This window comes from Gadus chalcogrammus, chromosome 20, assembly GCF_026213295.1.
Source record: "Gadus chalcogrammus isolate NIFS_2021 chromosome 20, NIFS_Gcha_1.0, whole genome shotgun sequence".
In the NCBI taxonomy this organism is placed as follows: Eukaryota; Metazoa; Chordata; class Actinopteri; order Gadiformes; family Gadidae; genus Gadus; species Gadus chalcogrammus.
Genome location: NC_079431.1, coordinates 7,415,321 through 7,440,605, shown reverse-complemented (window position 1 = coordinate 7,440,605; position 25,285 = coordinate 7,415,321). Strand labels below are relative to the sequence as shown.

General features: G+C 44.3%; 3 protein-coding genes and 3 non-coding genes across 6 annotated transcripts; 2 read left to right on the top strand and 4 right to left on the bottom strand.

The window, feature by feature from the left end:
• Positions 1–1,490: 1,490 nt before the first annotated feature.
• rpl24 (ribosomal protein L24) lies at positions 1,491–4,745 on the bottom strand. Its single transcript, XM_056579698.1, has 6 exons — positions 4,675–4,745; positions 4,474–4,549; positions 4,003–4,113; positions 3,443–3,579; positions 2,363–2,426; positions 1,491–1,619 (listed from the first exon to the last, which is right to left on the bottom strand). The coding sequence occupies exons 1-6, from the start codon at positions 4,677–4,679 to the stop codon at positions 1,539–1,541; spliced, it is 474 nt and encodes a 157-aa protein (XP_056435673.1). The 5' UTR covers positions 4,680–4,745; the 3' UTR covers positions 1,491–1,538.
• Positions 1,963–2,139, bottom strand: LOC130373930 (small nucleolar RNA SNORA23). The gene has a single exon (XR_008893570.1). It is a non-coding gene; the product is annotated as a small nucleolar RNA SNORA23 (small nucleolar RNA).
• Positions 2,663–2,839, bottom strand: LOC130373928 (small nucleolar RNA SNORA23). The gene has a single exon (XR_008893568.1). It is a non-coding gene; the product is annotated as a small nucleolar RNA SNORA23 (small nucleolar RNA).
• Positions 3,727–3,906, bottom strand: LOC130373929 (small nucleolar RNA SNORA23). Its single transcript, XR_008893569.1, has one exon. It is a non-coding gene; the product is annotated as a small nucleolar RNA SNORA23 (small nucleolar RNA).
• A 160-nt stretch (positions 4,746–4,905) lies between the features above and the next one.
• On the top strand, positions 4,906–11,300 carry cep97 (centrosomal protein 97). Its single transcript, XM_056580457.1, has 11 exons — positions 4,906–5,195; positions 5,783–5,925; positions 6,040–6,198; positions 6,384–6,485; positions 6,580–6,693; positions 6,797–6,963; positions 7,078–7,242; positions 7,435–7,604; positions 8,856–9,522; positions 9,678–9,753; positions 9,856–11,300. Exons 1-11 carry the CDS (start codon positions 5,159–5,161, stop codon positions 10,357–10,359), a joined length of 2,304 nt encoding a protein of 767 aa, XP_056436432.1. The 5' UTR covers positions 4,906–5,158; the 3' UTR covers positions 10,360–11,300.
• Positions 11,301–14,772: 3,472 nt separating this feature from the next.
• Positions 14,773–20,792, top strand: LOC130373046 (NXPE family member 3-like). The gene is made up of 6 exons (XM_056579271.1): positions 14,773–14,942; positions 15,702–15,881; positions 16,267–17,054; positions 17,129–17,199; positions 17,306–17,527; positions 17,628–20,792. Exons 2-6 carry the CDS (start codon positions 15,732–15,734, stop codon positions 18,185–18,187), a joined length of 1,791 nt encoding a protein of 596 aa, XP_056435246.1. The 5' UTR covers positions 14,773–14,942; positions 15,702–15,731; the 3' UTR covers positions 18,188–20,792.
• The last annotated feature ends 4,493 nt before the right edge of the window (positions 20,793–25,285 follow it).

The following is a 25,285-nucleotide window of genomic DNA, read 5'->3' as shown; positions in this document are numbered from 1 at the left end:
GGAGGTTCAGGTGCACTTTGTTGTTGAAGGATGGTTGTCAGTATTTTACCCTTCTCCACAAATGTTATGATTCTACATGATCAAAGTCATTCAAGTTAATCTGTTACATCATGCACCTTTTGGTGAGTACTTTTTTCCATTATGTCAGCTTTTATGGAGCATCACTTAACATAATTACTAAAAAAAATAAAGATCTATGTCCTGTAAGAACTCCCCAAAATGTTGTTTATTTTAGCATTTATTATTTGGTGATTTCAGAATCATCCTTCATTGCAAATCAAGGCTTTCAGAGTAGCAATGTGTTAGCGCCATAGGCCCTTTTCATTAATTTTAACTTTATGTTCTATTGTAACCTTAAACAATTATTTACCAAGGTTACATTTTGAGCAGCTATGTTGAAGATAGTCCTTATTCATTCTCGCCCAGCCAAGAACTGATTTGTTTTGCTATTCGTCAACGATTCTCTCCTTGAAAGCGGTTTATCGCATCCTTGTTACATGACATGTATTCACTAGTTTTGAATTCCCTGATTTCTAGCAATAACTTGTCTGACTTGACCTGCTGACTTTGGAAAAATGTAATATAGTTAAATTTGTCTCTGGCTATGTAATGGCTGTATGCTAATAAAATGATCTAAAACCATGTGGATGGACATTTATTTTAAGATTGACTATCCAAAGTACTTTCCTAAATATGTTTAATGCGTGTAGTATTTGATCCTAGTTATCACTGCATTGGTATTTGGACATTCAAGCAGTGAGATTTCAATCAGCCAAGAGGTAAATACAGAAATATTAACTTGGAGGCTTAAACTGTACGAGTTCTCAATGCGAGTTTTTACTTCAATTAGATTAAAAAACATTTACCATGCTTGTTTGGCCCAAGGGAGCAAATCTATGACCATTTGAGATTCAGACTGATTGTAGTTCTATATTAAGAGCTTTAAGCCAGTGCTGTGATTTCCCACGACAGCTTGCTAGGAGGTACCTGTTTAAGTCTAGCTAACATGACATTAAGGGCAGAAATGTAGAAAATAGTAACTGAGCCAGGGAACCTAGGATTTACCATTTTAATTTAGCAATCTTTCAGGGGACTAGGATCGACACCCTGGCCTATTCAAAACCAGGCATTTTTATTTGGACTACAAAAATGACCATGTCCCTTACGTTACGTGTTGCGAAAGAAGTTTGTCTAAGGCTGAATCGATTGAGTAAACATTTTAAGAGCCATTATTGCAGTGTGATCTGTTAAAAGGGCATAGCCATGAACAGATCAGGGAATCATTTGCCGTCACAGCCAAGAATACGAAGTTGTTTTTTTGGCCATCAGGCACACATTTGATGAATCCTTGAAATGATGTGAACGCTGTCCTATGTAGAAACTATGGACACTTTATAATTGATACACCCTTGAATGTCATAATCCTTCATAGAAGGCGGACGTGTTCTCAATTTAACTTTATACATGTACAAAATTTGCCTCACAAAACGTTGTTATCCAAGAAAAGATTTATTTATCAACAGCCCACACAAACAGATTTAGCGTTTTCCTCCAACACGTGGTGCATTGACCTTCATGGGCTTTGCAATCTTGGTTTTTGGGGCCGCCTTGGTTGGAGCCTGTCAAAGAGAAATAACAAGTTATATAAAAGCTTCACAGGAACGTTTCAAGATAGCAATTAAGATCGTTGTCCATACCACACTAAACCCAGGTTCAGAGAATCAGTAGTATTTGACAGACTATAGCCAAATACATGGGAATGGAACAGCCATATTGAAGCTCGTCAGGACCACCTGTCACGCAATTCTGTGATTTAATGCACTGGTTCAAATGTCCCATATCATTATTATTTCTCTAGGAATTGATCACCAATTCAAACATGTGTAGAATCATCACCACTAGTTCTTTCAATATGCCATGCAATTCTATAATATCCCAATCATACACGTATGCAACATTTAACATTGTAGGAGAGTATGGAGGCCGACCAATGGTGTGTCAATGAAGACGTCAAGGGCCAGTACTATGATCACCAGTTAGTCTATGGCTTCAGGTGTGGCATGAGCACTGCTGCGGAGGCTGTAAAACACAGTCCCGCAACAGCGCATAACACAGATTGCACTGTGCACACCATCCACCTTCAGCCAAAATGGAAAATAATCAGTTTAACTTTAATCCTCAACATAAAATTTGACGCAGCAGGACCAAGATGTACATGTATAGGAAGGAAAAATACACCAGCCGACTGGGTAGAATTTAAGCAGCTTTCTGTTACTCTCCAGTAGCACTATGCTTGCTTGAGTAGCTGGGGCTATCCTTTGTAAATCTAGATTTAAAAACGGGCAAGTCGGCTACATGTTACCTTTGTTGTGGTGGTCGCTGGCTTCTTGGTTGCCTGCTTGGCCTTCTTGACCTCCTTGGCAGCCCTAGAACACCCAGATAAACTGTTAGATGGTCTTCACAAATCAATCTGCACGACTACAAATACATTACACTTCTGCCCGAAACTATAGTCTCATGCACCATTGCATTGATTTAACAAATGCCATTGGAACGATGATGTTATTATACATTAGTGGTAGTCTGCAAGAATCCTGTATGGTACACTCAGAATCCTTATTTTGAGTTCTACATTCCAATCATAGACATATGCAAAAGTTTAGATTGTAGGAGAGTATGGAGGCCGACCAATGGTATGTCAATGAAGACGTCAAGGGCCAGTACTATGATCACCAGTTAGTCTATGGCTGCAGGTTTGGCATGAGCACTGCTGCGGAGGCTGTAAAACACAGTCCCGCAACAGCACATATCACAGACTACACTGTGCACACCATTAACCTGCAGCCAAAAGGAAAAGAACCAGTCTACAAGTCTCAATCCAAATGGCATGGGGACTGTGATGTTATTCTACATTAGTGGTCGTCTGCATGAATCCTGTGTGGTACATTCAGAACATTTATTTTAAGCCACTTTCACTCAATGTTGCTGCTAGAGATCCTAATATCAACCAGATTAGTTTAAAGAAAAAAAAGGACTGATATGGATCAGCTATGCTAGCAGAAAATAATTTCCTTGAGTTAATTGGAAAACAGAAAATACACTTGCATCTTTGTTCAAGCAAGCATTAGGATTAATAAAGTTCCAACACTCTTAAAAATGAATTAACCTAATCTTTAAGGCAGGGGTGATCTCTAAAGGCAATACATTTACTTAAAATGATTTCACATATGGATTGATAGCAGGTTATCAGTGGTAAGAATAAGTGATATGCACTCAAGCCAAGAATAATAAAAAAATATATATACATGTAAAATGCTATTTCAAGCTGACTAGCATCAGTTTGAATGCACTTTGCACATTTTGAGTCCACATTTTTACTCTGCTCTTAGTGGAGCTGCAGAGGCAAGTACTCTTCTCGTGCCGTGGAGGTGTATCAACATACCTGATGGCCTGCTCCCGCTGGGCCTTGCGAACCTCTGGCTTCTGGTTCCTCTTGGCCATGATGTCAGCAAGAGAGGCACCAGTAATGGCCCTCTGGAACTTCACGGCGCGACGTGTGCGCTTCTTTGCTACCTCTTCCTGTCAAAATGGATGGGAAAGCCTCCAAATCAGTACATTGTTAACACTTTCCCAATTCTTACTACCGGGTTAACATTCACCAGTATTCCCATTCTTTCAATACGCCATCCATACTACATTCCAATCATACACAAATGCAAAAGTTTGGATTGTAGGAGAGTATGGAGGCCGACCAATGGTATAATGTCAATGAAGACTTCAAGGGCCAGTACTATGATCACCATTTAGTCTATGGCTGCAGGTTTGGCATGAGCACTGCTGCAGAGACTGTAAAACACAGTCCTACAACAGCACATATCACAGACTACACTGTGCACACCATTAACCTGCAGCCAAAATGGAAAATAACCAGTCAGTCAACAAGTCTCAATCCTAAACATGGGACACCTGCATAAAAAAAAAGTCCCTGAGAAAACTACTTACAGATTGGCCCTTCTTGTGCTTGCGCCTGTACAGAACTGTCCAGTTGATCTGTCTAGGATTCCTCTTTGACAGGAAGGCGGCCTCGCACTTGCCATTCAAGAACTGGAAAACCTGTTGGAAGTTGAAATACTATGATGCTATTGACAGGACTCTTGCGTGATTTTGATACGAATGGCAGGTGAAAAGTGGATAGCATGAATGCCGTCTCCACAGCCATCATGTGCTGGAGTGTTGAATAGGCAGGGTGAAGCAGTTCGTTTATTGCAACAACTATAAACAACGTACGTGTAGTTAGCAACCATAGCTATGTCAATCCATGCCGACAAGGCCGGCATCAATAACTTAGGCTTTCATGGCAGTTACCACTTAAAAAAACATTGGAACACCGTAAGCCCACACTTGTTTGACTGATCAAATGTGAAAAGCGAGACACGCTAAATAAAAAACACATATATATCAAAGAAGCGTTACCTTTCCGTCTATCCTGGCGTATCGGCGGCCATGACCGGGGTAGATTTTATACCCGCTAAAACTGCACAACTCGACCCTGAAAAGGACAAATACAAACCACCATTGAGTTTAACATAATATTCCTAACCAAAACGATCATAACGTTAAATTAGTGCTTATTTATATACTAGGATGATCATAGATTATATTCCTGGAACTCACTTCATGATGGCTACGAGAGGGCACAAAACCGGAAAGAAAGACAAGCGGATACGGAAACTAAATAATGTCACCTGAATTTGGATTTATGAACAATTGTAATATATAAGTATCGCTGTTAAAAATGCAAAATGCGTTTCAAATAATCTCCTACATACATAATAAATAAATAAATATTTATATAATTTGTATTTTATGCCTTTTATCCAATTGTCGACGTAATCACTGCGCCAACGGTAGGAGCGTAGCTATGGTTGCCGAGTGTTTAGCAGAAGCGGGAACGAATGAACAGAAATGTTAGCGAAATAATAATCCGAATCACACATGCTGCTAATACTACACTTAACGGATCGGTCTGTGGTGCATTGAGCTCAACAGGCAGGCTTCAATTGAGCAAAAGATTGTTGTTTGGAACATTTGTGATCAGTGTGCATAAGAGTGTAACTGTTGTACCAGCGTCGCCAGCCTTCTTGACAGGGCTGTGGAGATGGGGGTATCCGATTTTAAACTTGATGCAAACGCTGGTAAGCTTCATAATAAGGCCTGAATGACAATTCAATGCCCGAACTTTATGCGTTTCGATAACTCCGCCGGGCCTACAATTGTTGCTAGTGCTAATTAGCAGTAGAATGGCCCAAAGCTAATGTTGATGTGAGCTAGCGTCAGCACCAGGATGAGTGTTGTTGTATCAGTGATGTACCATACGCCACAAGGTGCTGCAGCATCATATTCAGTTATTCGCTTCTAAGCCTAGACACGTTGAGACATTGATAACTATCAGTTGATACGAATCATTAATAATAATGATGGAAATTATTTGGTTCGTATCATCAACTTGCCATTAGCTTGTTCTGCCTGCTATTGTTGTGATGGTTGTCACAACTTGTCCGTGTTTAAGCAATATCATCTTCTATTAACTTCGGAGTGTAATATTGTTGTCTAAACTGATCAGGAACCGTTCTGTCTGTATGATCATGCTGGTTCAAATGTTGTTTGTGTAATAACTACTTGTTTCAAATGTGTTATGTTTGTGTTGGCCCATGATATTAACAGTTTAATAGGAAAATGACATCCAACCAACCGTCCAACCCCTTCCGGTCCATTGTTTTAGGCCCTGTGGTGGACCTCTCAGCCCAGGGAATCCATAAGTTGGAACCGAGTTTTACATGCTCAGATGAAACCCATACCCTCATTCTGGATCGCAACAATATCATGAAACTAGACCATCTTGAAAGAAGTCCAGGGTTACAACAGGTGCTCACTCGCTCTCTCTCTTCTATTGATACATATATTTGTATGTACAGTTTATTTTTGTGTGTGTATGTACAGTATATGTTATATATATATAATTGCTGTCATTGTCCCCAGCTCTCTGTTGCCAGCAACCGTCTGGTGCGGATGATGGGTGTGTGCCGGCTAACAGCGCTAAGGGTTCTGAACCTGCCCAATAACAGCATTGGTTACATCGAGGGCCTTCGGGACCTGCCTCAGCTTGAGTGGCTCAACCTCTCCGGTAACAACATCAAGGTACGTGGATGGGACGTTAGGACAATGATTTACCCCCGACTGCTATATCATGTATTTGTTATATTTATTAGTGCACACTTAAGCGGCAGCAGGTTTTTTTTCGGCGGACCAAAGAAAATGTGAAAATGTAGTATTTATTTATTTATTTATTTTGAGTATTTACTATCATCCTCTATTTTCTTTAGGTCATTGAGCAACTTCACAACTGCATTTCCCTGCAACACCTGGACCTGTCCGACAATAACATATCAACTATTGGCGATTTGACTAAGCTGTTGGCCTTAAAAGTAAGGATTCAGAGGAAGTGAGAAGTAGCAAGCCATCCATTCTTCATGTACGACTCACCTGTTTAGATTTGCTGCCATGTTCTTTTTATTGCAGACACTCTTGCTTCACGGGAACAGCCTAACGACACTCCGTACGATTCCTGCCCACCTACCCACGCGTCTATCGATTCTCTCCTTGGCGGAAAATGAGATAAGGGATCTCAATGAGGTAGCTCTCATGCAGAAACCGTTTAACTGTATTAAAATCAACATAAGTTAGATTTATTTCTCCCCCTCCATCTAACTGGTGCTCCTTCTGTGCTCTACTTTAGGCCTCCTACTTCGCACCTCTCCAGGAACTGGAGCAGCTCTCTATAATGAGCAATCCATGTGTGATGTCCACCCCGTCGCTGCCAGGGTTTGACTACAGACCTTACGTCATGAGCTGGTGCCTGAGCCTCAAGGTGCTGGACGGCTATGTGGTTACACAGAAAGAAAAGTGAGCAAAACAACGTGGACCGAAGCCTCAATATTACCCCCCTGAAATGAATGTCGTCATCTTGGGTAGTAATCTCACCGTCTAGTAGCAGTAATGTATTTTTTCCACTACCAGTTTAAAGGCAGAATGGCTGTACAGCCAGGGCAAAGGTCGCTCGTATCGACCGGGTCAGCACGTGCAGCTGGTCCAGTACCTGGCCACCGTGTGTCCCCTGACCACCAGCCCAGCCCTGGAGACGGCCGAGGACGCCAAGCTGGAGAAGATCCTCAGTAAGCAGAGGTACGCACGCACACACCCAGCCACACACACACACACACATACACACACACACAGAGCAGGCCCCCAGTGGTTAATGTTGATAAAGCAGCATCAAAGTGCACATTACTGATACCCTGTTCTACGGCTCTACCCAGAGTGATATTTACTGTGATCCGAGCAACATGTTCACTTAGTTTTTTTGTTTTCTTTCAGGCTTCACCAAAGGCAACTGTTGCAGCAGACAGGAGGCTCTCCCAGCCCGCCTCGCCCTACTCACTTGGACGTGGAGACCCTCAGTCCACAGCATACTGCCCCTCTGGCCCCAGTAATGGCAGACAATAGATCCACCCCAACAGGCGCTGTTCCATCGGCCAGAGAGATGGGTGAGAGGAGCTTGCTACAACTGGCAAGGGATTGTTTCATGTCATTTCTGTGCTATGAACATCACCAATCTTTTTCGGAGTCGCGGAGCCCTTGAAAGTGTTCGCGGCCCACATCCGCCCAGAAGTTATATGGTTACCGAACAGTGCTAATCGGAGGACGTTTATTTTAACAATCATATGCAGTCTCATACATACAGTGCAGTAGTGGTAAAAAGAAGAAGAGATGTGTTAATAATAACCTTATATGCATGGAACATTCACATAATGTTAGGAACGTCTCAAGGGAGCAGTGTTTTAACGACTAACGCCGGTGCTGATAAAACCAACCGTAATAGGAGCCCCCTATTGTTGACTCACCTAATGAGACGGCTTATGTTGCATGGCAGACGCCAAATGCTTAATGTCTGGCTTAAGGGATAGCAGTCTCAGTCTTGGATTGGGCTCAACATTCAGTTTATTCCTGTAGTTCGTCTTCAATGCCAGGAAAGCCAGTCTCCCAGAGATTCGTCTTCAGGGCATCAGAAATCGCAGAGCTCTGCTGGACAGATCGGGATACTCGACCATGTGAAAGCTTTGTTGAGTATCCCGATCTGACAAAACCAAAGGTTTGTCAGGTACTTCTGTGCGAAAGCTAGTTCCAATGCGCTGAGACACGATTTTACTTCTCTTTTGCACTCTGGCCTTTGAGGGTCACTGTAGCTGGCGAAGGGGTTTTGCAGGCATTTTCTTTATAGCCAGCGCTACACTATGTTCATTGCAGTTGACGGACAGCTTTTACCCAGGTACTGGGCAAGCACTGCACTGTGTTGCTGGCCCAGCATCGCACAGGCGCCTTCAGAGCTCAATCCTACACTTTTGGACCAATCAATACCGCAATTTTATTTCCATTTTCAGATCATCGCTCATCCCACGTAGGATGGCCTACCATAAGTTCCTATCACATTGCTCAGGCTTTTCGAAAGGTTTAAAGTAAAAATAACAAAGAATGATTATTGTTTTTACATTGAATGATGTTTTTGTAATATAATTAATATAAATAAAAATGTATGGTGTTTTGTTTGTGATTTGTCAGCCGACCTGCATTACCGTTGTTTCAGCGAGTACAGTGGCAGCGGATCACGGCCAACTGAATCGCTGCACTACTTTATAGTGGATAGAACGTTTACTGTAGACAGCTTTGTATCAAATAAGGAGAAAATAACAATTTAATTGTAATTTGGTTTGTCAATCTTTCACCCATTCCTGTTCCAGAGCCGACGGTTCAGTACAACACCTGGATGAGGTCGGACTCCTCCCACCAGCCGGGGCCTGTGCTTCGCAGCACCAGAGCCGCAGCAGAGGAGTCCCTCCACCTGGAGGACGTGCAAACAGACGAGGATGGACCCAGCGGCAGCCTGCTCTCCTCCGTCTCCACCTTCCTGCCCGCGGCCGCCGACGTAGGAGAGCCCAAGGCGGCTCTCTCAGAGAGCGAGGACGAGACCGAAACGTTTGAGCCCGACTCTCTGGCCCCGGAACGCCCATCCCTGCCAAGGAAGTCACTTATCGCAGACATCTGTTACCAGTGTCCAGAGACGGTGCGACAGGAGACTGTTGTCGATACGGAAAGCCAGGCGACGGCCGGTCACCGCGAGGGCGCTGATGTCTCAACAGCTTGTCCACCCGTCGTCGGGCCCAGCCGGGCGCAGGTCGGACCGGCCCCAGGAACCCCCCCAGACAGTGGGGGGGGGGAGGTGCTGGAGGAGCCCCAGCAGAAGGTGGTAGTGGACCTGGACGGAGACTGGGCAGCGGTGAGGATACAGTCATGGTGGCGGGGCCAGTACGCCCGCCACTACCACCCCGTCGCCCGGGAGGTCCGCAGTGAGATCCGCCTGCACAGGATGCAGGAGCACATAGTCTTCCTATCAGGGGAGCTGGAGAGGTATGTTGATGGCTGATCTCCTGCTTCATGTATGTAACGAAGTCCCCGGTGCTATTTTTAAAGATCATGCAACTGTCCAGTTACCTGCGACTTGACGTCATTTGCTTGCAGGGTTTATTCACAGATTTACAGAACTTGCCTGTCTTGTCCTGCAGAATGCAGGGACGCTATGAGGAAGAAAGGTTGCAGAGGATGGTTCAGGAGGAGGCTGTCAAATTTCTTTGGAAACAGGTGAGGGATGTGAACGTAATACATGTTCAAATATATGCGTCGAAAGCAATATGCCCCTTTTTCCATCCTCGTTATGACTACATGGGAATGCTCCGCCCACAGCTCCAGTCAATGCAGCGGTGGCAGCACTCTGTCGAGGGGCAGCTAGCCAGCATGAAGCCCTGCGAGGCCCCGGCTGTGACGCCGGCTCCTGCGTCCTGTCAGCCCTTGGTCCCAGCAGCCTGCTGCAGCACCACAGAACCGGCCCACACGCAGGCGTCCTTCCCGGACTCCGGCTTCCAGTCAACATGTGAGCAGCAGGTGGCCCTGGAGGACAGCTTTCTCAGCAGCGGCACTGTGGACTCCCTGGAGACTGTGCGGGCCCTGGCCCTGGCCAACCCTGGGGGCTGTGTGTCCCTAGTGGGCGGGGACAGCGCTGATTGCAGCCTGCTGGAGCAGTACCTGTCCTCCGTACAGCAGAGGGAAGAGGAGGAGGAGGAGGACGGCATGACCGGCGCCAGGACTGAAGGTTCTCAGCCCCCGTCGCCTCTGTCGCCCAGCAAAACGCCACCGCGGACCAACACGCAACACGCACGTCAGGGTGGGGACAAAGAATCCAAACCCTGATGCGCACGGACAAACAAAACTCGTCTCCCCGGGTTCCATCTGTTGAAAAAGACTCTTGACCAAACTAGCTCCACAGAGACGTGCGTTTAGAATCTGGATTTACTCCCGTGATTGGTCCTAGTTTGGACCTCTGCAACATGCATGTCTGAAACCAGCATCGAAAGTGTTACATTTTTGGCTTTGAAAAGATGGCTTATTGCTCAACTGGGCAAAACCATGTGTAGCTAATGGACACAAATAGGCCTTGTACTTATTTCGTTCACTTATTTGCAAATGAAAACAAATGAATGTTTGTTTTATTATATCAAGGACATTATGTGTTCGATTTACAAAAGGTTGTTGCCTTCTAAACCCGCCTGATGGGGAAGACGGGGGAGGTTAAAATATATCACCTATTTTGTGTTAATTTAATTTATTATGCACTTATTCAAAAATAGTAGCTTTCGTAAATGTGAGGAATTTCTCAACAGTATCCTGATGATATATAATACTAATTAATGCATTTCAGGGCTATGTTCTATACACATCATGCTCTAGCCATAGACTGTACAATAGGCTAAAGCAGAAGCGTCATCTGCAAAACCACCACTGGAAAGCAAGAAGAGATCACTACATCTGACATCTTTACTTTAAACCTGCTCTCTTTTCTTTTTGACTTCCTCTTTATGTCTTTGACTCCACTATAATTTCCATTAAATAGGGAAACACTAAACAACTTCTGATAATTTCATGCCAATAATTGCAAACTTGTCCGTACATAAATCTGGCCTTTAAATCACTGCAATGCGCACCAGAGGTTTGCGTTATGTTATGTTCTATGTACTATAGCAAGCTATTGATCTGGTTCTCTCTTCCTTATGCTGCTTGCCATAATCTTTGTACTTAACAGAAATACAAATTCAAAACAAACTGAGAATAAAGTTAACGCATTATTTTAAATCACCTAGTGTTTGAATTCAATGACTGAATCAGTGGGCTCACCGCTCTCCTTCCTGTCGTATTCGGGTCAAATCTGACCGATTTCCATTTCAATCAATCGTAAATATTGTGTTTTACATTTATTTGTCTCGAGGGCTTATGATATCCTCCACACTAGGCATTTGAACATATACAATTGCTGATCACTACTTTCATTGAATTTTAAGTTGTTTAGTCAACTTTGTAACACTTGTGGTGTTCCCGGTCAAAAATGACGGAAATGAATGGGTGATCCTAGATTGTGTTCATCCATCAGATAGTACACAACCACAAATCCACCACCACCACCACACGCACACACACCTACACTCACGTGCACACACACACACAAACACACACACTTTCACGGACACAGACACACACACACTTGCGTGCACACGCACACACACACACGTTCAGGCACGCACGCACACACACACACACCCCACCCCACGTGAACCCCTTTCAGACTGAACTGAACCACACTTTCAATACAAAATGTATGATATCTTCTCACAGATCCCCTATATGTAGCTTGCTTGTGCATCGCTCTTATTTTACTATGAACACAATGAGTCAGCGCCCGATCAGACGATTTTCTGTCAGAGAGGCTCTTGACCTTTTTTTTCAAACTGATGAGGGGATTGAAGTTGAACCAGAAATAGAGGAGGAAGTCTCAGAAATAGAAGACAACGATCCTGATTTGATCCAGACCATCATGAGACCGAACAGTCAACAGATGGCGAGGAAGAGGCCCCTGAGGAAGAGGCCCCTGGGGAAGAGGCACCTGGGGAGGGGGAACCTGGGGAAGACAAACCTGAGGTGGAATTCCAGTCCGAGGATGGCAACTTGCTCTGGTATTCATCCCCCCAGGACAGATGAGGCAGAGCAAGAGGGGAAAGCGTCATTAGGATGACACCAGGGCCAACACGGTATGCAAAATCTCGTGGGGATGACATCAAGTCCAGCTTCCAGCTCTTTTTTCCAGAGTCCATTGTGGAAATTATACTGGCGATGACAAACCTGGAAGGGGGGCGTGTGTTTGCGGACACATGGAAGGCATTGGACCAGGTAGACCCCCAAGCCTACATGTGTCTGTTGATTCTAGCAGGAGTACATCGGTCCAACAATGAGGCTACAAAAAGTCTGTGGGATGCAGAGTCAGGAAGGCCTATATTCCGGTCAACTATGTCCCTGCAGCAGTTTCATGTCCTCTCAAGAGTAATCAGATTTGATGACAGAGCTACACAACCTTTCCGCTGGCGAGACGACAAACTGGCTGCCATCAGGAACGTTTGGGACAGGTGGGTGGAGCGCGTACCACTGATGTACAATCCAGGCCCTGAGGTGACAGGTGGGTGGAGCGCCTGGTCCCTTTCAGAGGTCGCTGTCCATTCAAACAGTACATCCCAAGCAAACCAGGCAAGTATGGGATCAAGATCTGGGCAGCATGTGATGCCAGGAGCAGCTACACCTGGAATATGCAGGTTTACACAGGGAAACCTGTTACTGGAAGGCCAAAAAAAAAACAAGGCATGCGTGTTGTGTTGGACATGACAGCCGGTCTCAAGGGGCATAACATCACTTGTGATAACTTTTTCACAACACATGGGCTTGTTGAGCTGCTGAAAAGAAAGCTCACCATGGTGGGGACAGTGAGGAAGAAGAAGCCTCAACTTCCCCCTGCACTGGTTTCGACCGGAGGGAGAAATGCACTCGCAACCAAATTTGCTTTCACTGACAGACACAGTCTTGTGTCATATTTGCCCAAGAAAAATAAGTACGTCATTCTGATGAGCACTCTACACAAATACGCGACTGTCAGCAAAGCAGAGGACAGGAAACCCCAGATCATCCTGGACTACAACAGAAATAAAGGAGGCGTTGACTGTCTTGATAAGGTAATGTATATTTTCATCTGTCATGCATTTGATTTACTTTATTCATGTAAAACATTTTGTGTAAGACAGATTTAATATTGTTTCAAATCTAGTCATTGTTTCTTTCATTGCAGCTTACTGGTACATACACCTGCAAGTGAATGACAGCTCGTTGGCCTGTGGCAGTGTTCCACAACATCCTGTCTGCATGCAAAACAGGGGCAGAAACGGAAGAGATGCGAGCTCTGTGCCCCTTGAGACAATGAGACAAGTCTTACATGTTTCAAATGTGATGCATACCTGCGACCTGATTGCAAAATGCCACTCCTGTGTTTGAACACACACACACACACACACACACACACACACACACACACACACACACACACACACACACACACACACACACACACACACACACACACACACACACACACACACACACACACACACACACACACACACACGCACCGCAATGTCTATGAGTGTCCACCCAGCGACCCAGGAACATGGCGTTGACTTGAAGATCCTCCTCAACTGCCATTTTAAGGAAAACCGCCATGACTTCCTGAAAATCAATAGGCCTATGTGAAGAGCAGGGAATCATTTTCTTATTCATCATTTGACAAACGCCTTTCCAGGACTTCCTGCTGTTCTGTTTCGTCCATATTCTGAAACGAGGGCTCTACCACCTTCCCCCTGAGCAAACCTGCATTCTGACGCAGCAGGCAACTCCAGCCACGGTGTTGTCAAGTGGCCCCTGTTTAATGAGAAATGAAATACCAACAAGTTGGAATCATTTTATGTTCAATTATATTAGTTTTACAACCAGTTACTTAAACTAAGACTGGGAACTGTATGGTTCTACACCCAGGACTGCAGATTAGGGGTTTGCAGCAATTATTTTCCCTTCAGAGCATATCTATTATTGGCATATAATTAATGATGGGATATATTTCTACCTCATACTGTACTTTACATCTGTTTCTCATTATATGTTTTAGGAACTGTCCGAGCCCCAGCACCCTATTGACTGGAGGACATTGAACATTTAGAATCTGAGACAGGATAGTAGGGGACATAACAGTAATTCATTACCTTTAATCAGTTTTATTACCTTTTTTAATCTCTTTTACCCCTTTTAACTGAACTAAGTGTCATGATCTCTTATTTATAAACAGAGTGTATGAACTAAACAGGCAGATCGAATATTTAAGGATCGATTTTGTCTCGAAACAGCTGATATGCAACTCCAGTTAAAGCGGAACGAGCTGCCTAAATTCAAATCGTGCTCATTATTTTATTACAACTTAACTCTGTTTTGGACTACAGATGACTGTCAAAAGTCAACATCTGAAAAACGTTTACACTCGCAACATATCCTACAAATCTGTAAAATCGTTTAATAAGACCGACTACAGGCTACACAACGTTTGCAAAAATCATTTGACTATCTTGCAAAAATCAAACCTAGCTAGCGTTATTCACCACAAAGCCATAAAAAAATTTGGTTAAAATAAAGATAAAGATGTTGCAAGAGGTACGATCTGTCGGGATGAGGGGGTGGGGGTATCTCGCGAGAGCTTCGAATAGAAGGCACCGTGGTGGTAACCTCAGCAAGGACTACTGCTATAATCAGATGCCACAACCATAACCAAGGATATCGGAGCACCCAAAAAATGCCGGGCGGACGAAGACCATGGAGCTCTTCAAAGACCGCCATCCGCTTTGACGACTCAATGAAACGTAGGTGGTTCTGCGAGGACGTGCCTTTATTGAGATTATTATACAATATCGTGCACGTTTATAATAAAGCAGTGTAATCTCTTCAGATTATACGATTGTAGTCTATACTATGCATGCACCTCGTAATAGGCCCTGCTGTCGTTGACAAATATAAACGCAATATTGTAGGAGGCTATCTGAAAGAGATGTATAGTTGTTGGCCATGCATCCGGTTATAAATACAGGATTTAGACTTCCCGTTATAACCCCCATTGACCAGCGCTCCCTATTTATTGTTGTCGAATCACATGTCATCCTTTCCTATCCTAAATAGCATAGGCATGTAAGTAGCCTAGGTCTAACCAAGCTTTGTAATTGGATGTGGTTCGATAGCTTTTCTGTATACCATTTTATAACGGACTCCTAAGGATATAATATGAGCTAGTAGAAATTATGTTGGTCGTACCAAGTGTTTCTGTCACTTTTCTGTCACGTGAAGAATAATACGCCCCCCTCCCAGAGTCCCCACACTCGTAAACACACATTATAATCTCTAGTATCTTGGCTATACTAACTATTAAATTGACTGCTACAGGCTTTGCTCATAAGACAATTTACTGAGAAAACCACTCGCCTGCAAAATATTTATATAGATAAATGCATACTCATAGAGAGCGGGGGTTTACTGTTCACAGCAGTGGTCAGATGTAAGTATCCAACTCTACAACCCAATCTTTGATAATTTTGTTTTTAATCCATATCTCCTCTCTATTGTTTAAGTGTTGAGAGCCCAGTACTACCACGACCACAATGTTGAAAGCGGAATATGAAGCGTTGGCTAACCATGGGAGACCGAAGGGGGTCATCATGTGTCGAAATCTGTCCAAATACGCCCCACTATTCCTTCTCCTGGCCCTCTCTGGTCTCATATTCCTTCTGCGCAACATTCACACTCTGGAGGTTAGTGTTGTGTGTGTCTGTGTGAGATAAAGTTACATTTTGTTAAATAAAACATTGCAAAATTCCCTAGAGAATCAGTGGGCATAGTTATCCTTAAATATATTGTTTATTATAGCTCGTCGACCAGTGTATAGCACCCACCTTGGTGACAGGAATGCGCTATAAACCTCCCCAAACACTGGCTATCACGGTGGAGAGGTGAGGAATAATGCTGGTTTGTGTGAACTGTATGAGCAGGCACACAAAAAGGATATAATCCTGGCCCCTGATAGAACCATTTGTCTCACATCTGAAAGTTTTTAATGCCCCGCAAAAACAGTTTGCAAACTGCCTGTCCACTATAAATTCCACTCCTAACCCTAACCCCTCTTCTCTTCCTCCTCAGAACCTGAGCTGCCACACAGCATCAACGCTTTTTCAGCTCCAGAACAGCATCCACACAGCTTTTGCCCAGAAGGGGCCCCTCCCTCCGTACCACAACGATACCTTCTGCAGCCACCTGGGGCTGGAGCTCACCCCTGACGAAGCCCTGGAGGATCGCTACCTCCTCAACGCTATCGCCTGGCCCAAGCTGCCCGCCCGCCCCGCCCCCGCGCCCCTACGCCAGACCAGTGACCCCGTGCACAGCCTGTTCGCCATCCTGCCCTCCAAGGGCCGGAGGGAGTGGCACTTGGGGGACCAGCTGGAGGCCCTGGTCCAGATGCACGACTTCCAGGGCCGTCCCAAGCGCTACGGCGGGGACTTCCTGGTGGCCCGGTTGCACTCCCCTGAGCTGGGGGCGGGGGTGGCGGGCAGGGTGGTGGATCACCTCAACGGCTTCTACTCGGCTCTGTTTCCCCTGCTGTGGCAGGGCACGGTCGAGGTGGTGATCACCATGGTGCACTCCAGTGAGGCGGTGGCCGTGCTGCAGCGGCTCCAGGAGCAGCGGCCTGACCGGGTCTTCTTCAAGAGTCTGTTCCGATCAGGCTTCTTGTCCGAGACCACTTTGTGCAACATGTGCCTGCCGCCGAATCAGCCACAGGAGCCGCTGTGCAACTACACGGACCTCCACACCGGGGAGCCCTGGTACTGCTTGAAGCCCAAGATGCTGAGCTGTGACACTAGAATAAACCACGCCAAGGGTGGCTACCAGAAGCACCTCATCACCAACAAAGAAGCACTGCTCTTTCAGAGGTTTGTAGGATTATTTTTCATGTAATTTATAACTGGCAATGTATTTTTACCCCTGTTTGTTTTATTACATTCAGCGGTGTGAACATCAAAGTTGTCATTCATGCGTCAGGACCTGATCGGATCAACGTGCTTCCTAAGAAGATAGGTACACAATCATTGCTGCAGTTTATGGAGGAGGTTGCTTTTTGTAGTTTTGGTGCCCACTTGATTGCATTTCATTTTGTGACATTTGTTCTTTACTCATATCCCAGATGAACCAGAGTTAGAAAACGTCAGCATCAAACCAGAGCCGGTCAAGTATACTCCTTCTGGGTATTATTACCGAGGCTCTTGGAGGTCCTTCGGTGGAACTACTTCTCGCCAGTTTAACGACTCCTCGTCCATCACGCAGTGCCTGACTGGCAAGGTGATCCACATGTACGGAGACTCCACGGTGAGGCAGTGGTTTGAGTACCTCAACGCTTTCGTACCAGGTGAGCGCTGACACCCCTCTCTCCGTTCACACGATGCCCTGACCATTACTCATGTCCCATTGTTGTTGTCCAATGTGCACTTTCATTCGTTCCCTCGTAGAAATCAAAGAGTTTAACCTTCACAGTCCAAAGAACGTGGGACCCTTCATGGCGGTGGACAGTAAACACAACATCCTGCTGAAGTACCGCTGTCACGGTCCGCCCATTCGCTTCTCCACCGTCAGCACCAGTGAGCTACGCTACGTCGCAAACGAGCTGGACGGCCTGCCCGGAGGGCCCGACACCGTGGTGGTCCTCAGCATCTGGGCCCACTTCAGCACCTTCCCCGTGGAGGTCTACATACGCCGCATGCGGCACATCCGACGGGCACTGGTACGGCTCCTGGACCGGAGCCCCGGCACGCTTGTGGTGATCCGCTCGGCCAACTTACAGGCCCTGGACCAGGAGGTGAGCCTGTACAACAGCGACTGGTTCTCACTGCAGCGCGACAGGGTTCTCAGACCCATGTTCATGGGCCTGGGTGTTGTGTTTGTGGACGCCTGGGAGATGACTTTAGCCCATAACCTCCCCCACCAACTCCACCCACCTCCGGCCATCATCAAGAACATGATGGACCTCATCCTGTCCCATGTGTGCCCTACCAAGAAGAAGAAGAGCTAGTGGCAGGGAAAGAAGCTGGAAGAGACGTGCTGTCCAATTGCTTGCAACATTGTTTGCCTATTCTGATTCTCTTACCATGAATAAGTTACCTAACTATTTAGCAGACGCCTTTATGCAAAGCACCTTGCAGTAGATTCAGATACATGTGACTGAGGAGATGGTAGGCGTTAAGCACCTTGCACGTAACAAAAAAGCCACCTGTTTTTTTTATTTAGAATTCTGTAAAATAAATATTAAGTGGCATTCACATCTCCTTAACAGATTGGTTGACGTTTTAGCTTCTTTAAAAAAGTAGACAAAAAAAACGATTGCAATACAACCAACCAGATCTTAGCTTTAACATTAAGTAATGATCGATATTTTACTCACATATTAACATCAAGGGAGAATTGTAATCCCAAAAAAGGGTTCCTAAGCCATGAGTGACGATTGTGTTTATCCTACGATGGTGCCTCTGTGAAAAGGGTCTGCTTAATTTAATGAACCTTATGCAACGTGGAAATTTACCTCAAAATCTGAAATGGACCTAAACTATTTTCTTTAATTAATTTATTTTGGAAGGCACAGTTGTCTAGATAATGTCTTTCTCGAAACATGGCTAGATGGGGCAAAAGATAGCATCTAAGTAGCACCCAAGTTCATAATCAACCTTTGTAAAAAGAGAAACATTTCCATCCAAATCAAGAAATGTTTTCATTTTATATAAAAAACGAAATTTCACGTATGTTGACAAAAGGCCGCCAGACAAGCAGCCACTACTGATACCATCCAATTATGTGCATGTTCCGGAAAACTTTTATATTTAAAATGACTATTGACTCAATGACTTTTCAGAATTTAGTCTTATTTTTAGTCATCAATTTCAGAAACCATGTTATTCAGCTGTAAAATCAATGTCATGTTTTGTTATTTTATCGCTATCTTCTTTTACTCACCAATGTTTACAATGATTGAACTATTTTGCGGTTGGTTTCAAGGAAGCTGTCCTTCACCATACAGTGAAATGGATGAGACAGAGGCGACTCACTCTGAGTTATAATCCATGTGCCGTGTCGTAGCACAAGGGAACTAATCTTCTGGGACATTGATAATGTAATTTTATTGCATCTTGTAGTTATATATTAAGTCCCATTTGGACTTTTTCCACTTTTGAGGAATGTATCCATCTTTAAACATTTAGATATGGTTTTGCCTCACGCTGTTTTTCCCCTCCCTGCCAGATCCCTTTCTCTGACCCCAACTGTTGATTTATGTGTATTCACCTTCTTCCTGTTATTATCCCCCTCCCTGTCAAACATCCTTCTCTATCCCTCCACTACTCTTGAGGGGTTGATCGAACAATTGATCTTTGATGAACAATTGATCCACTGGATCATCCTCCTCCCTGCCAGACCTCTGTCTCCAAGCCCAATTGGCCCTTCCTTTGTCTCACAGCCTAATTAGCCCAACGACAGATCCACCACGGACCAACAGGTCTGGGGCCCATCTTGCCCAAGTATCACGGTAACCCAATAGGAATTGGGTTACCATCAGTATAATGGTAACCCAATAGGAATCACTGGGTTACACCTTCTTGTATGATAACAGGTAATGAATTGAGGTAAAAGCCCCGCCCTTGTCATATGTTTTGATATACTGATGTGTAGAATTGACCAGAGATTTTATTGTACCACATAAGGACTCAGTTGGCTGTTTTGGGTATCCTGCGTGAGCCCACAAATTCATTGTTGAAAGTGAATTATTGACTCCGTGGACAATTTGAAGGAAACAGACTTGGAAACTGCACCTTGATTTGAACATCCTTCTACATTTGGCAAGCCAGCCAGAATTGAGCAAGAGGACTCCGGCATCTCTTAAACTCTACACCAATCTCTCCTACTAGACCTGGTTCTAGTAGGTATCTACCAGGGTACCCGGAGATACCTTACGACTTCGTGTGCAACGAATACGAATACCAAGACAAATTCCTAATTTGTGTAAATGTATTTGGCAATAAACCTTTTCTGATTCTAATTCTGAGTGCCCCCTTGGGTTCAAGTCGCATCGGAGCAGAACCCGGGGCAGATCTAGGACCAGGGACTCGATGATTAGATAGAGGATATTCTGGATATTCTGTTGAATCTGCCCCTCTGATTCCATCATGTTTACCTCAGCCTAAATTCTAGCTTCTGATTGGTTAGTTCAGTCACATGATGGGTCCGAACAAGGAAGTGTTTGAAAATAGATTAACGGTGATATTTTTTTTATCGCGCGATAAAAGTTTTGCGTTAACGCAGCCGATAACGGCCCACCACTAATATATATATATATTAATGAAGTTGATCAATATATACATACATATATTAATCAACTTCATTTCTATATGAACGTGTACAAGGAAATTACGAGCAAGTGACGTAGTTCCCGCCCAGACGCTGATTGGCTTATACGTTTGCCACTTTGCATATTGACTTTTTGGAAAACGTTTTGGATTCCGTTTTGGAAAACGTTTTGGATTCCGTTTTGCAAAGCGTTCGTTTTGCGGATTGAAATGTCATTTGAGTATCCCAACACACGGAGCGTGGCGAAGTGGATTGCAATCACGGGGACGCTATAGCTTTTCAATTTCAATAAATGAACTCAAAGAATTTGACAAAATGTTATTCTATTTGTATTGTTATAACTTTTGCAAATTTAATTGAGGTCACTTTGCATATTCAAATACACTTTGAATAACGTATTTAGAAATTACATTATAAAATTGCATAATGAATTGTCAATTGCATAATGTAATTGCAAATTGCATTGCCATTTGAATTTTGCTACATACATGCTTCCACACGAGACGTTCTCCTAGCTGGCATTTGTTGAAATTGTTACGTAGCCTATATTAATCTTTATTATCTGAATTGGAAATGCAATATTTTAGGACAGATAGAGCAAGGTAGGCTACGTCTTGTTACTCTGTTTTCTGGGAATAATTGACGCAAGCAGAAACCAGAAAACAGGCCGTTTTTTCGTTTTTTCGTTTTGACAAGAAAACGAAAATGTAAATTTCAGTTCGTTTATTCGTTTTTTGGTTCTTACTGAGCGAAACGAATATACCACTCAATATCTGGTTTCCGCCGGTGGGCGGGTCCTCTTATTGGCTAGCGTGCTTCATTGCCCTGTGCTCTTCATAATAAAAGTTCTTCCGTTTGATAATGTCGACAAAAATATTACTGTATTATAGACACTAGCAGACACAGAGGACAAGACCACCCACAGTCAAGACTGACACGGCTTCAAATAACAATAATAGTATTCATAATCATTTGAAAATGAGAAGTTATGAAGTTATGATGACTTCAGTGCAGTTGATGTTTAGCCACAGTTAATAGGCCTACATGCAGAGAAGACCTGAGGGCTTTACTACGACATGATTGTCCGGCTCTGAACTATACGTCCTGTGCGCGTTCACATCATAGGAGCTGCGATCGCGGGCTGCTGATTTCCTCACAGCCTGAGAGCTATGAGGAATACAAGTGATTACAACACATTTCTGACAGCTGAACATTGCGCAGGGCTCTCCGTGAGACGCACGCAATTCAACCCATTCACACGCCACACAACTTGCTCCGCTATTTAACAGTGGAAGGGTAGGAATCAAATGCGTCCGGGTGAAATTTCAAAATCGTCCGGGATTTTATTAAAGCCTCAATACATGTTCACATTTAATTTGCGTTGCGTTCCTCTGGGTCTGTCACAAACTAGTTGGGCTACGCCCTCCCCTACTCAGTTCTGTTCGCTTAATTTGCATTGGTGGAAGTGAGTAGGGGGAGTGGTTAAGTAAAGCCTTCAGATTGGACGGTTTGACTTTAGAGTTACCGCCATGTTTTGTATTATTTTTTTACCATTATTGTTTTATAGGGACAAACATTAACACATTTCTCCATTCTCCTGCAGGGGATTGATAAAGTTCTATCTATGTAACAGAAGGAAACACTTACTCATACTCCATCAAATATTCATACTCATACTTTGCACACTTTACCACAGCATTGGCCTACTGAATGCCACAGATATATTTTTAAGCATTGGACTGAATGCCACATAAATATAATGTATGTTTTGCACGTTTGCAACGTTTAAAAGTTCAGGGAAAAGTATATGCCTCTACTGGTGTTGCTTAGGCCAATATCCTTTTAAGGGCCAATAATGCCTACTATCATACATTAGTCACCATGTCTGTGGACAAATTTGTATGCAGTCACATATTAATATATCCCCCCCCCCCGCCGACAAAATCTCACTCTGAACTCAGTTAAAAAATGGAGAGCCCTGCATTGCGCATCTGTTGACCTTTATCCATTTACAGTAAACGGATAATTTTTTCTTGCTGGAAGATATTTTATATTGTTTTCATATTATTATTTACTGACAGTGATTACAGAATGCGAGTGTGTGTTATATTGAAAGCGAGGCTGGGTGTGCCTATGAATATAGGCTACAGTGAGTTTTTTAAGGTGCTGTACAAGCAAATCATATTGACTACTCTTGGAACGTGTTTTGAAATGGATCTATAGTAGCCTATAGAAATTTGCCAGCTGGAATACAAAGCAAACTCTCCTTCAAATGCACATTCATTGAAGTCTTGTATTGTCATCCCCAAATAATGCTGCAATGTAATAATATACATCTTTAAATGCACAATAATGAGTCATTATTTTTATTATGACTTATCAAAGGTTTTTATTGGCTCCCAGAATGCAGGTCTGTTAGTGACTCCTAGTATCTCTAAAAACAGACTGGGAAGTAGAGCATTCAGTTACTGGGCTCCTTTACTGTGGAACCAGCTCTCCCCATGGGTCAGAGAGGCAGACCCCCCCCCCTCACCTTTCGCACCTTGTAGTTTGGCCTTGGCGTCTCGCAGTCTCTCTGTGTTTCCATATATTCTCCACAGCTCCACCCCCAGTCTGAACCAACTGCAATTTTTCCCCTTGGTTTTCCTGGGAGTTTTTACTCAGCCGATGTGAGGGTTTAAGGGAAGAGGATGTTGTTATGATGCTCATGCTATGTAAAGCCCTTTGAGACAAACTGTTTGTAAAAACGGGCTATAAAAATAAAATGTGTGTGATGCACCTGCACGCGCGTTTGTCAGAAGTTCAAAGGGTCACACAGGATTTTTTTGCTGTCGCAAATGCCATCTAAAGGGAGTAACCTATCAGGGTAGGATGACATTTCCACAATTTGATGCACCTGCTCGACTAGACAGTGATAATTTGGAGGAATTAAATGATGATCAGCATTTCACTGGATTTAGTCCATTCAGCCTTCTGTCCGTAGGAATGGTCACACAGTTTCCCCATGACTACATGCATGTGGTTTGCTTAGGGGTAGTGCGGAAACTGTTGTACTTCTGGATGAAAAAAACATTACACACTCGCATAGGTACACCTGCTGTAAAAGAGGTGTCAACTGAACTCTTGCGCTATCGTTCCCATCTTCCAAGCGAGTTCAACCGTAAGCCCCGACCTCTGTCCGAATTTGAGAGATGGAAAGCTACTGAGTTTCGCTCATTCCTACTATATACTGGGCCAGCATGCTTAAAGGGTAGAGTGCCGACACCAATTTATGACAACTTTATGTTGCTGTCTGTGGCCATGACCATCTTACTTAGTGTCACCTTAGTGGGAGATAAGGCAGACTATTCCCACACCCTACTCTTGGCATTTGTAAAGCACTGCAGCGAAGTCTATGGTAGGGAGTACGTTGGGTACAACATGCATGCATTAGTTCACCTTATTGCACAAACAGAGAAGTATGGAGTGTTAGACAACGTATCATGCTTCCCATTTGAGAACTTCCTTGGGCAACTAAAACACATGATCAGAAAGCCAAACAAGCCCCTAGAACAGGTCATCCGCCGCTTGTCTGAGAGGAGCTTTAAGTCCAGCGAGTGTGTTACTAGTGTGACGTCCAGTCTATCCATCGAGCATTTCAGTGGCCCTGTACCACCTCACATTAGTGTAATCAAGCAGTTCAAAAAAATGACTGTTCAGGGGGCCGTCATCCAGGTTTCAGCCAGTGACCGTTGTGTGGAGCTAGCTGGGGGAAGGATAGTGGTAATTGACAACATCGTAGTTGACAACAAGGCAGACGTCCACATAGTGTTTAATCTAGGGCCTAACTGGGACCCCAGCACCGAAACTTGGCCCGGTCGGACCCCGAGAGCAGGAAGGGGGGGCCTGACCGAGCCAAGTTTCGGGCAGGAAGGGGGGGCCCTTCCTGCCCGAAACTTGGCCCGGTCAAAAAAAGCATGCGTTGACAGTGTACGTTTTCGTGAACACTGGATTACGTCGCATTTCAACATAAATAGCGTGTCACACACACACACACACACACACACACACACACACACACACACACACACACACACACACACACACACACACACACACACACACACACACACACACACACACACACACACTCGGGGTCCGACCGGAAGGAAAAGGTATATTTCTCGCTAGAAATGTTATTAGAAACACGTTTAATGGTGTATCTGTCCTAAAATATTGCATTTCCCATTCAGATAAAAATATAGGCTGCGTTCTCCTAGCGTTTCACCAAACGCTAGGTAGGAGATCGTCTCGCCCCCTGTTGGTGCTATTCCTCCATTCATTTCGAATGGAGAAGAAAGCGTGTTCAGGGTCACGCTTTGGTCAAAAAGCGTGACCCTGAACACGCCTTGCGATGTGGACCAACGTATCTATTTCACGCCTTGGCGTGATACCGGGTTGACAAATCAGAGGTTAGAGATTCCAGCAGGAAGGTTGCGCTCGATTTCACTAGCCCATTTGTGCCTGTTCATTACAGCATCTATTCTCTCATTGTTTGTGTGGAAAAAAAGGGTAGAATATTAGATTTGAGGACGAAATGAAAGGGTGGGCTAAGGCAAGTTTAGGGTGGGCTTGAGCCCACCCAAAAAAGGTCTAGCTTCGCCACTGATTATATATGAACAAACCCTAAAAAATGCACTTGCCCTTTCGGGCAACCAGAAATAATCTCAATTTGCCCAAACATTATTTTTAGTTGCCCCGGGCAATCGGGCAACCGTTAGTGTCAACCCCTGCAACA

What these genes read in the sequence shown, in the direction of transcription:
- rpl24 (XM_056579698.1), bottom strand. An exon ending in ACGCCAGGATAGACGGAAAG is followed by an intron (nt 4,114 to 4,473) that starts GTAACGCTTCTT and finishes AACTTCCAACAG; the next exon opens with GTTTTCCAGTTCTTGAATGG. An exon ending in CAGCGGGAGCAGGCCATCAG is followed by an intron (nt 2,427 to 3,442) that starts GTATGTTGATAC and finishes TGGGTGTTCTAG; the next exon opens with GGCTGCCAAGGAGGTCAAGA.
- cep97 (XM_056580457.1), top strand. Translation starts at nt 5,159, where the DNA reads ATGGGGGTATCCGATTTTAAACTTGATGCAAACGCTG. An exon ending in GAAGTCCAGGGTTACAACAG is followed by an intron (nt 5,926 to 6,039) that starts GTGCTCACTCGC and finishes CATTGTCCCCAG; the next exon opens with CTCTCTGTTGCCAGCAACCG. An exon ending in AAGATCCTCAGTAAGCAGAG is followed by an intron (nt 7,243 to 7,434) that starts GTACGCACGCAC and finishes GTTTTCTTTCAG; the next exon opens with GCTTCACCAAAGGCAACTGT.
- LOC130373046 (XM_056579271.1), top strand. Translation starts at nt 15,732, where the DNA reads ATGTTGAAAGCGGAATATGAAGCGTTGGCTAACCATGGGAGACCGAAG. An exon ending in GAAGCACTGCTCTTTCAGAG is followed by an intron (nt 17,055 to 17,128) that starts GTTTGTAGGATT and finishes TATTACATTCAG; the next exon opens with CGGTGTGAACATCAAAGTTG. An exon ending in CCTCAACGCTTTCGTACCAG is followed by an intron (nt 17,528 to 17,627) that starts GTGAGCGCTGAC and finishes GTTCCCTCGTAG; the next exon opens with AAATCAAAGAGTTTAACCTT.